The following is a 12,215-nucleotide window of genomic DNA, read 5'->3' as shown; positions in this document are numbered from 1 at the left end:
ATTGGGTGGTCCACTGCTCATATCAGATGCTGACTCTAATAATACCCATCAGATTAATTATAACAATTACTTCAAAAAATAATAATAATAATAATAATTAATTATATAAAGATTTCAAATTTCTGAGATTTACTTTTTCACAGAAAAAAAACTTATAGTTTTTTTATTTCAGATTTAACAAGACCTTTTTTTTTTTTCTTCTTTTTTTTGTGAAATTAACAAGACCTTAAAAGTTCTGAAGTCTTTGCTTTTTCTAGTTTACTTGTTTTTCTCAGTATAATGACTTTATAAGGAGCAGAATTACATCAGATATGTGCATTAATGTATGACCCTGTTGCATGCATTAAAAACCTTTCTTAACAAAGCAAACAAAGCATTAATAATCACAAGACTTGTCTTTGGTGATAGAGAGTGTGAAAGATACGTGCACGTTTAAAGATTTATAAGATTTTAATATGAAAAAATAAAATGAACTAAAATAACTGAGAGACTAGACTACCAAATGTATTAAGCTTTTTCTTTTCTTTTTATCATGGGTTTTTTTAACCCAAAAATTAATACCAAAAATGGAAGATTGAGAAAGATTGTGAAGTGACTTTTGCGTGCCTAAAGTGAAATCAAATTTCCTTCCTGGAGTACTGCTCTCCTCATCTCTCTCCCTCTCTCACACTCTTTTTTTTGTCCCTCTCACACTCTCAGGAGCAATGAATATATATATATATATATTATGTAAGAGTTCCAATATAGAAACTGGCAGTGCTAATTGATGAATAGAATTGAGGATAGAGATTCTTCCACTTTCTGGTCTTTGATGGATTGATGGGCTTTGATTGATATCCAGAAATGGATGCCTCGGGCCAGGAGTTGTAGTTTTCCATCTTTATGTTCCAGGTCCTATTGATGTTGCTTATGTAGTTTTCCATCTTTATGTTCCAGATCCTATTGGTGTTGCTTACACTCTTTTTAATAATTTTATGACACTTGAAGAAAATAGTACAAAAAATCCTAGCTTCAAAAAAATTGTTTGTATGTATGTAGCTAAATATATAACCCCATAGTAGGTTTCTATATACATATATATATATATATATATATATTATTTATATATTATATTTTGATGAGTCTCTATTCTTTTTTTTCAGAAAAAATTTGATCGACCTCTTTCGAATTTTGATAAAACATGGTTCACCCATTTAGATTTTCAAATTCATCACTCAACCTTCAAGTAAGTATCAACTTCTGCTAAGAAATTTCAAAATTTGACACGCTTGAATTGTATAATGTCTATTTGCTTTTACGTGGATCAAAATAAATATTAAAACAAATATTATTTTTTATTATTGATGAAAAATTATTAATATAATTTACATATTAAATTACTATTAAAGAATTTATTTTCAAAGTTTTAAAATAAAAAATAATAGAATGAAATATCAAAATTTAAATTTGATACTAAGATAGTGATACCACCATTGTAACAAATAGTAAGATTCTAAATATTAATAAACTAATACTTTTTTTAATCATCAAATTATGATATATATTATCTTACATAAAAAATACAACTCTACTAATTTTGAAAATTCTAATATTCATATTTATGGTATTCATTATGAATATTAAATGGAGTAACACATATAAAACATTAGCTAAAAAAAATGCAAAGCAATCTAATGCATAAATGCAAAATAAGAAGTACAATTTTTTTTTATACCAAATATAAATACATTTACCAAATTGATCTTTTATTGTTAAATACTTAAATCAAACGAATGGAATTAACAGCTGAGGGTGAGTAGTAAATTTGAAAATTTTAGAGGGTAAATGATAATTTATCAAACTTGAAGGGGTTTATGAAATGTTCCCATCTTTTTAAATGTAAATCAATAGCTTTATTTTATACATCATCTCTTTTTTGTTTCAATAACTGCAAGGCTTAAATTTAATTAATTTCTTCGTTGTATATATACAGAGCATTTTTAGCAGCTAAACTTCTAGACACAATTATAATAGCATACCCATCGAGTACACTAATATATAGGCATATCTTGAGCCCAACCCAAGAATCCAATTTATTAGCTAACTCTCATCCATTACCCATCATTTTTCTTTTATTTTTTCATTTAATTGACTTATAGTATATAGTATAAGATAATAAATAAAATTGTTTTAATTCGTGGTTCATGACTAAATTCAATCTTTCTCTACACGTCAGAATTTATAGGTTGAGACCTCATTTGATTCATATGAAATTGGGAGTGATTGTGTTCAAGCTATTCAAATATAGGATATGATAAAGAAGCTCACCATCTGGCTAAATTTCCACTTTCTTGTACTGATCATTTTATATGGTTTGGCTGTCTAGATTGTTAAGATTGTGATGTATTTGCCATTTTTTTTTTTTTATCAATAGTGAAATTTTAGTTATCCATAAAAAAGAAAAGCTTACATGGAACCAAAAAACACAATAAAGAGTTAATTTTTGTCCACTAAATTAAAATATATAAGGGTCAGTATCATTTTCAATATTAATTTTATATAAAGTAGGAAAAATCTGATATCTAATGTTAGGAATTAATAGCTAGCTAGGTTTAAACTTTGGTGATATGGAAAGCTATGAGGAAATAAATAAATAGAAATTGGCAGGGATGAGGAGAAAATAGAAGAACAGCAAGGGGCTGCCGATTAAATATTCAAGCCAGCTTGATCCCAAAAAAGCAGGACTTTCTCTTTAAGTCTTTGGATTCCTTGCTAGGCTATCGCAGTTGACATTGTCCTAAACATATATAACGGGCTTAATACTGCAACTTCTGCTATATCACCTTTCTTTTTTTCCTTTATTTATTTTATTTTTAAGTAGAATCGAAATATTCATTAAGAATCAGCAAGATTTCGTACACCTGCAGGCTGTAAAAAGTTGTATGGACATGGCCGTATTTTTTTATTTTTTATTTTTGGGTTTAATACAGAATTGTTAAGCAAGTTCATAAGGAGCTGAGTGGGAGAAAATTGACACTCAAAAGTGTTTCAACTTTCAAGTAGGTCATACAAGATTTGATGTCTTTAGCTAAATGGCATTTCCACGGTCATTGGCTCATCGTCAGTGGCCTTTGGTCATGTAAATTGCATTTTATGAGTCCATATCAGTTTCACATAGTATACACACCAAGGCCCAAGCCCACTTGTTTAGCCAGAGAGACTGCTTATCCAATGGTTTTCAAATATATTCAAGAGAGGAATTTAATGCCAGTGATCTTGGGCATCTGAGTGGTTTTCAAAAGTATTCACACAAAAAAAAAAAAAAAAAAGAATAATTATAATAAATAAATAAATAAAAGGAGTGGTTTCCAAAAGGACAATTTGATTGCTTGGGGTAATAGTATTTCATTAAAAGTTATGAAAAAAGTATCGCTTTACATTCTGGTTAAGAGGTGAAAAAAGGTATATAGAAGATAAAACAAAACAATCAACCTTCACTAAGATAAAGGTAATAATAAAATCAATAATTTTCTTTCAATTATAGAATCGAAATTTTTATACACAATCTTAAAAAGAAAACTGATTATAAATAGAGGAAAACCCCCAATTCTTCTTGATTGGGTCAAAGAAAATTTATGAGTCAAGTATTATATCAAGAAAGTTTTTATAATCTTTTATAAACCAGAATTAGTTATTTGTCTATCCCTGCAAAACCAAATATTTCCGTACGTTCTTTAACCCTAACGGAAATATTTACGATAATACCTGTTCTTCTGCCACGGCGATTCGTCAATGAATAACTCAAATTGTTCAAGTAATTTGGCGGCGTAAAATCTTTCCTGAAATCCGAAACAGGAATTTCCCTGAAACCCAGTACCTTAACCTTCCCGAATCGACTTCGTTGTTTAACCTCGATTCTCATACTTTGGACGTCGGTTCGAAACTGAAGATGCAGCTTTTGGTTCCACCGACAGTCGGCGTCGGTGTCTGTGGTTGCGTGGTTGGAAGCTCCGAAGTTGACGGCGGCGAATATGTTCCTGTTCGGCCAACAGCCGCCGAAGTCGAGACCTTCCGCGGAGAGAACGGTGACTTCTAAAGACGATGGAGTTTGCATGTCTTTTTTTTTTGGGGATACAAGATAAATCAATTTAATTACTGTTTTGTTGGGGACTGAAGTGGGAAAAAAGGAGTAACCAATACCCATTTTTATAACTTGTTACACAAGAAACAAGATGGTAAATTCCCATAAAGTTCATGGAAAGAGCATTAGTCAAAATAACTAAATGATAAGTATCCTAATAAAATTAAAGTTTAATTCTAGCTTTCTGTAAATTATTAATTAGACCAATATTCAAATTTTTTTTTTCCCTTTTCAATATTGGGATGTGGAGATTCAAACTCTTAGCTTTTATTGAGAGAAAGTAGTGGCTTATATTGAGTATTAGAATCTGAGTTGAACTCAATTAATCATTATTATAATTTTTCGACTCATATAATAATTTAAATATGAAATAATGTTTAAGTTATGAAATAAGTACAAAATAAGCTCGAAATTCAGGAATAAATAAAATAGAAATTATATTGTTATTGTAAGATTTGTTTAAAATTAAGATATATAATCAATTTTATTTATTAGTTTTGGTCAGTAATGTTATTCTTAATTGAAGGCAACAATATAATAATAATAATAATAAAGGCAACAAAATTATTATGAATAATAGGCATGACCAGGACAATATGATGCCAACGCCATTAATTGTAATGCATTAATGCTTTCTATCTCACAGACATTGTTCATTCAAAATTAATAAATACACCACCATCTATTAGTACAAGCGATGTGACGAAACGAACACTACTTTGTCTTGTATTGTCTTTTCATCGCCCATTATTCATAACTCATTAACACTTGGACCTCTGAACTAGACAGATGGCTTTTTAGCAGTTTAGGCCGAACATGTTCAAACCCAAAATATTATTCGCAGGCCGGTGGACTGGCCCATAGCATAACGTATGTGGGCCCAAACGACAAACCGTATGTGGTCGACCAAGTAAATTTGACAACGCGTTTTAAAAATCTTTGTACCGCAAAGATCGGTTCTAAACCTTTGGAATCTGCGTGTAAACTTTTCTCAACGATCGTCTACTACATAATTGGTGAAAATTTTGATCTAATTGGATGATCATTTATATCTCTCTCTCTTTTTTTTTTTTTTCCTCATCTCTTTGCTTTATATATGTATGGATTTCTCCTTATTACATTTTGGCTGAGCGAAATTACAATAATATATGATAACAAACCATTAATGAGATTCAAAACTGCATATATTATATAAGATGAACAATAAAATAAGAACTGAACCCAGGGAAAAAAAGAAGAAAGAAAAGAAAAAGGAATAAGTAGTGACATGTAATTAGGTGGAAAAGAGGGCGGGTGAAAAGTGTAGGGTGAAGGTTAGGAAGCTGAGTGTACAAGGAAGAAACTAATTAAAGAAGCCGCCTGGACAAAAAGGCAGTGTGAGTGAGTGTATGCATGGCGCATGCGCAGCTAAGCAGGTTCAGTGGCCTGATTTGATAGGGAGCGCAGGTTTTAAACTCCTCACCATGATCATACGAGTCAAACTTTCATTTGTCCACAGTGGATAACATCATCTTCCCTCTTCCACGCTTTCTTGTCTAAAATATGTTAGACCGGCCACCTGGCCGTAGGCTTTTAAGCTACTTTTCAAATTCTTTAATTATCACTTATTTTTAACCCCCAACAAATTATCTTCGTGTTTTTTACTATGCAGGTTACATTTAGGCTGATATTTAAAAAAAATTTATATATATCGATTTTATTTTATATATATATATATATATATATCTAGTAAAATCGATAGATATGGTTTGCATACCGATCAATTCATACCGTAATTTTTTTTTCTTTTATCTATATATATATATATATATATCAGCCACAATTAATATATACATTTATCAGGTTTGATTGCAGGTATATTATTTAATTCTATTTATAAAATATATTATTCAAAACCATATGCAATTGGACAATATACCAATTAGGACGTAATGTTTGAATGTATTATAACAAAATTATATGTGCATATATATATATATATATATGTGTGTGTGTGTATTTGGTGAATAAAAGTATATGCATGTGTATATATATGTTTAGTATGTATGAACTGTGAAGTACATAACTATAACAAACAAATTAGACACTAGTAGTACTAGTACTGCATGCACTGCAGAGCTGGGTTTATGTTTGTTTGTATGTTTGTTTTTTTTTCCCCCTAATAAATTACTCCTTTTGTTTTTTATTTCTCATATATATATATATATATATATAGAGCTTAATCATAGTGGATGTACACGTTTATGGGGTTAGATTACAAAATTTTTAAATATATTACTTTCTTGATTATATTTAACTATTCATAAAATATATTATCTAAAATTATATGCAATTGGATACCATATCAATTAGGATATGAATGTTTGAATACAGTATAACAAAATTATATATGTATATATATATATATATGAATGTTTGAATACAGTATAACAAAATTATATATGTATATATATATATATATATATATTTGTGAATAAAAGTATATGCATGTGTATATATGTCTAATGTGAAAAGAATTATTAACTATTAATTAGTATGCATGAATTGTGAAGTACATAAACATAACAAACAAATATTAAGCACAAAAAAAAAAAAAAAAAAACAAATAAGACACTAGGTAGTACTAGTACTGCATGCGATGCAGAGCTGGGTTAATGTTTTTTTTTTTTTTTTTTTTTGGGTTGTGGGGGGGGGGGGGGGGCGGCGGGGGTGTAAAAGAGCTGGGTTAATGTTGAAAGGGAGACAGACGAACATTATTAGCTCCGGGCTCAGCTATGATTCTCTACAACATGATAGCAAGAGAAAAACTGACACATGGCCTTTACTTTGACTAGGAATATTTGAAGCTGATAACAGTCGTGAGAGGACAAGAGAAACGTGTCGAATCTCCAAGACAAAAGGGATTCAGATAAAATGGAAAGGCAGGCCTTAATTTATGCTGGTGATCATTTGAGAAAGTGATACTCTGTCAGTCAAGGAAGAATAAAAAAATGAAGACTCAAAACTTATATGTAAATGCAATATTATTCTTTAATTTGTTGTCACGTACGTGTCAAGTTTGGAGATGTTCTTTCCATACACTTTCATTTTAGACCAATGGATGAGAAGCTACACCCTCTTGAAATTACTTTGGTCTTTTAACTTTTTGCACTGAATATGTATTATTCATTAATGGGTACTTTCATGGTCCGCCTCCACTGCTATAGTTCTAGCCTTGCAGGCAATTAATGGGTCCTACTTCATTAAACTGACTATCAAACTATTGGATTATTAGGGAGTCCTAGTTTCCGTTGGCTGCGCAAGATTCTTCCACTGCTCTCGACCTTTTCAGTTCTTCCGTACTCTTTATTTATTTGTTTGTTATTATTATTATTATTTTTAACTTGACAATGTTGTTTTCATTGTATTAGGTCGATGTTGATACTAGATACAAAACAAATATTAACATTCAAATTAGAACTTAATCTAAGTGTGAATGGTGGGGATCGAATAAATTTAATTATGGCAGACCGATGAGAATTAGATCCGCGATGTAAATTACCCCATGCTCAAGTTGTATAAAAAAAAAGAAAGAATAAATTTGATAATGGTTAAATATACTTGGTTTGGGAGCAAATTTAAACCGTCTGAAATATATAATACTTGGTTTTATATTTGTTTTTCCTCAAAATAATATGATTCTTGGTTTTAGATTAAAAAGTTTAGTAGTCTATATAAAAAACATAAAATCCACATGTAAATATCACAAAGTGATATAATTTATATATGTATATATAATACCATTTTAGAATTGGAGATTCAGACATAAACTTTTTTGTGGCGAAGAGCATCCAACCATTCCCTGCCCACTCTCCCTTTCTAATCTCTCATCTCCATTAAAATTAATTATTGGAGTAGATAAATCTGCTTTCTGTTTTTCTGACTACCTTTGACGAGTTTATAATATTGCTTTTCAATATCAACTTTAGACCTGTGCTGAAAATTTTGCACCATTAATGCTGTCGCCTTTCGTTCTCCATATCATAAATAATATTAACCGGACAAACATACGGGTCGACAGAATTTGTCCTTTACCCTCTATATATCCAATTAAATTGATAATTTTCCATGAATAGATATATGTAGTTTCTTTAATCCAGATCTGTGGGACTAGCAGACATTAACATCTATTATTATTATTATATGTATATAATATATGAACCTAATAAAACTATATTTTTTATATTAGGTTGTTCTAATATATCAAAAAATATTTCTGAGTTTAATGTATATATATATATATATATTTTTTTTTATGATGATATTTTAACTGAATTAGTGTTTCAGAACCACGTTGTAAGTTTTTTACTAAACTGTCAAAAAGGATTTTGAAAAAGTGAAAATTTAATTACAAACATTGTCTTATCTAGTACTACGTCCGGGGCTAGCCTTGAGATGAGACACAAAAAAAATGCCTAGAGATTTACCATTTAGGATATTACTCCTGTAAGACGTACATTTCACGAAACGAGGCATATGTGTCGGGCACAAAAATGCATTTTTTTAGACCTCGAATAACGAGGCATACTTCTCACAAATCTTGTTATATCTAATCTTGTTTATATTTATTTTTATAAAAAAAAGTATCTTATCCTTATAATTATAATTTATAAATTAAAAGTGTACGCTTTAATGTATATTTATTTTAACTCAAAAAAAATTGTATATTTATTTATAATTTATTAATTTTATATTTTTATAAATTTTAGTTGGATTATTTTGCAATTTAAAATTTATTTGTATTTTTATCTTATATTAAAATTTAATTTCGGCAAATTTTATACCTTAGCGCCCTAAGGATTATGCCTTGTTTCAGAATAGCGAAAACGCATCGTCTTGTGCTTTCGTCTTTTGAAATATTGATTACAAGGATAATTTTCTAAAGTAAAAATAAAAAATGGCACTGGTAAAAGTTATTATATAAAGCTAGAAAAGTTTTCTCGATTTTAGATTATTATAAAAATGTCTAAATAAATTTGTTAACTGTAATTCACAATAAGAATTTTCTTCATAAAAAACAAGCACATCAGTGCTCTGGAAGGTACATTGATAGAAATAAGAATATGTCTTCTTCTACATATAGAAACTGTCTTCTTCTTTGTGCAGTTGTAATTGTTCTTTTTGGTTTATATACACATATTATTGTGATCAACCATGATAGAGGCCAACTTTCTTAATCCAAAATTTAAGCAACACATGTAATGCCCGACAGTTTGCATCATTATGTTGTTTTAAGAATATAGGTACATTTGTATTTTCTTTTTTCAATTCTTCTCTTTCATAATTGATAATTTAATTGGCTTTTTAATTTGAATACGTATTCCAGTATCAAACTACGGAAATTGCAATCAAGGCATATTTTTCTCTAGTTCATTTCTTATTCTTCCTTATATAGATCATGTACATACATGTACATATGTTAAGTTTTGCTAAATTACTTATTTAAATGATTTGTCAAATTTTTTATACACTTCAATCCAAATTCATTACATTTTCTTCTTCCAAAGAACTTGTTGTAATCAATGGATGTTTTGCCAGACTCATATGCTACTAGTTCTCTGCAAATTTAGATTACAATACCTTGAAAGATATGTATATATATATATATATATAGATATATATATGTATTTTAGAGGATCTTGAAAGACATATAGAGTCAAGGTTTTTCAGGGGAAATAAAGTTTATGTGGTTAAAAAATCAAGATATAGATATGTGGGGGACCAAAATACGAATATATACATAAAATTTCTGGTTCCTTCTTCTTTCTTTTCTTGAATGCGTTATATAATTAATTAATTAAAAGATTTTCGAAGTTGATAAGATATACATGGATATAATATTTATCTCTCTTTTTTTTTTTTTTTTTTTGGATCTTTTATTTCCTTTTTACATATTATTCTTGGAAAGTATGTTCAAGTAGCTAGCTAGCAATCGAGAACCTCAAAAGCCGAATTCCCATTTGCACCAAAGATATTGTTTTTAAAGTGAGAAAAAAAGTTTATATTCTTGATTCGCATCCAGCCAATGAAACACTGCCGAGTTAGATTCCACATTAGAGACAAATACAATCATAATTTTTTTCTAATTTTTCTCCATATAGCTTTAAGCTTCCAATTGAGAGGGATATCTTAGGACAACACTCAGCAAATTAACTCACCATCTTAGATATGCTCCTCCCCACAATATATATATACACTACACAATCTTATAAATAAGCAATTAATTTATTCACACATGTCATTTCCCTAAATAGACAAACTTTTCCGGAATCTTTTTGCTTCTTAGTCAGGCTCAATATTAATCTCTCTTCCTTTGTGCCTATAAATTCCGTCGCATAGTTCTCATACCAACTTGCATCAAAACCAAAGCCAAAAACAAAAACCAAAAAAAAAATCCTTTGTTTACATACACAAACTCTTTTTTCTTCTGAGATCATATTTGTCTTTAACCATATGGCAAGAATCATGGAACCATTAGCAGTTGGAAGAGTAGTAGGAGAGGTGGTGGACATTTTCTCACCAAGTGTAAGAATGAATGTCATTTACAACTCCAACAAGCAAGTTGCTAATGGTCATGAGCTTATGCCTTCTGTCATTGTATCCAAACCTCGTGTTGAGATTGGTGGTGACGATTTGAGGACTGCTTATACATTGGTATTTATATGTTTTATTTATTTTATCAAACACCTTTTTCCATTGTGTATTGTCACTATTCATTAATTGTTGTTATTAATTTACCTCCTTTTTTTTTTTTTTTTTTAAAAATTTCTTGAAGATTATGACAGACCCTGATGCTCCAAGCCCTAGCGACCCATACTTAAGAGAACATCTTCATTGGTAAGCATTATATATATATATATATATATGCACATTTTCTCTTAATTAATTCAACCATTTTGCTAAAATGCACAATGTGAACAATTTTTGCTTTTCAGGATGGTAACGGATATTCCTGGTACCACTGATGTGTCTTTCGGTTGGTTTTCTTTACCTTTAATGACAAAATTTAATTTGTCTTTTTTAGTTTTTATTATTATTATTATTATTTTTTAACTTTAATGGGTTTTTGTATATATATATATATATATAAACAGGAAAAGAAATTGTGGGGTATGAAACACCAAAGCCGGTGGTGGGTATTCACAGGTATGTATTCGTGTTGTTCAAGCAGAGAGGAAGGCAAACTGTTAGAGCTCCAGCTTCCAGAGACAACTTCAACACTAGGCAATTCTCTGAACAGAATGGGCTGGGCCTTCCTGTGGCTGCAGTTTACTTCAATGCACAGAGGGAAACTGCTGCAAGAAGAAGATGATGAATGAACAAATGAATGAATGAATTTCAAAGACGGAAAAAAAAAAATTTAAAAATTTAAAAAAAATTAAAAAAAAAAAAAAAAAAAAGATGAGGAAATATGGTCTATTTTTATCTTTATCAGCAGTTTATTTCTCATGGTTTTAGGGTTTGGAATGATATATTCTTTTTTTTTGTTTTTTTTGGGTTAAAAAAATATTATTGGTGGGAAAGGAGTTTTCATCAGACAGCTTGGCAGGCTCTGTGGGGGTAGGTATTCAACTGTTTTACTTCTAACTAGGTTTTGGGACAGGTGTGGGTCCCACAACCTAAAGGATCTCATATGTGGGTGATTGGACTTCACATATATAGAGTATCGTAGCTAGATACGTCCCCTTCCATTAGACACGTGGCATGCAATAAGAACGTCTTCAGGTATTTCTACGACTTGGTTGGACTCTAATATGCTATTTTGTCGTCCTCAAATAAATGGAAAATGTAGCAGAGCATTGCCATTTGTATTTTTGGTTAATTTTTTAGTGGTGAAAGCAGAGTATGTTAACTGCTAGAAAAAAATATAAATGAAATATAATTCTATATTTTGTTAATTTAAAATTTTAAAATAAATAATATTTTAATATAATATTAGAATTAGAGATTAGAAAGTTATAAAGGTTAAAATTTAATAATTTTATTTAAAATATAAAAAAATAATAATTTTATTTAAAATATAAAAAAACAAATATAAAGATCTAAAAATTTAAAA

General features: G+C 29.5%; 1 protein-coding gene across 1 annotated transcript; it reads left to right on the top strand.

Annotated features, from left to right (window-relative positions):
* Positions 1 to 10,400: 10,400 nt before the first annotated feature.
* On the top strand, positions 10,401 to 11,981 carry LOC107414430 (CEN-like protein 1). The gene is made up of 4 exons (XM_016022540.4): positions 10,401 to 10,813; positions 10,935 to 10,996; positions 11,095 to 11,135; positions 11,254 to 11,981. Exons 1-4 carry the CDS (start codon positions 10,613 to 10,615, stop codon positions 11,469 to 11,471), a joined length of 522 nt encoding a protein of 173 aa, XP_015878026.2. The 5' UTR covers positions 10,401 to 10,612; the 3' UTR covers positions 11,472 to 11,981.
* The last annotated feature ends 234 nt before the right edge of the window (positions 11,982 to 12,215 follow it).

The sequence above is a fragment of the Ziziphus jujuba genome, chromosome 8 (genome assembly GCF_031755915.1).
Source record: "Ziziphus jujuba cultivar Dongzao chromosome 8, ASM3175591v1".
Taxonomy (NCBI): Eukaryota; Viridiplantae; Streptophyta; class Magnoliopsida; order Rosales; family Rhamnaceae; genus Ziziphus; species Ziziphus jujuba.
Note: the sequence above shows the minus strand (reverse complement) of the source record. Positions and strands in the feature narration are given on the sequence as shown.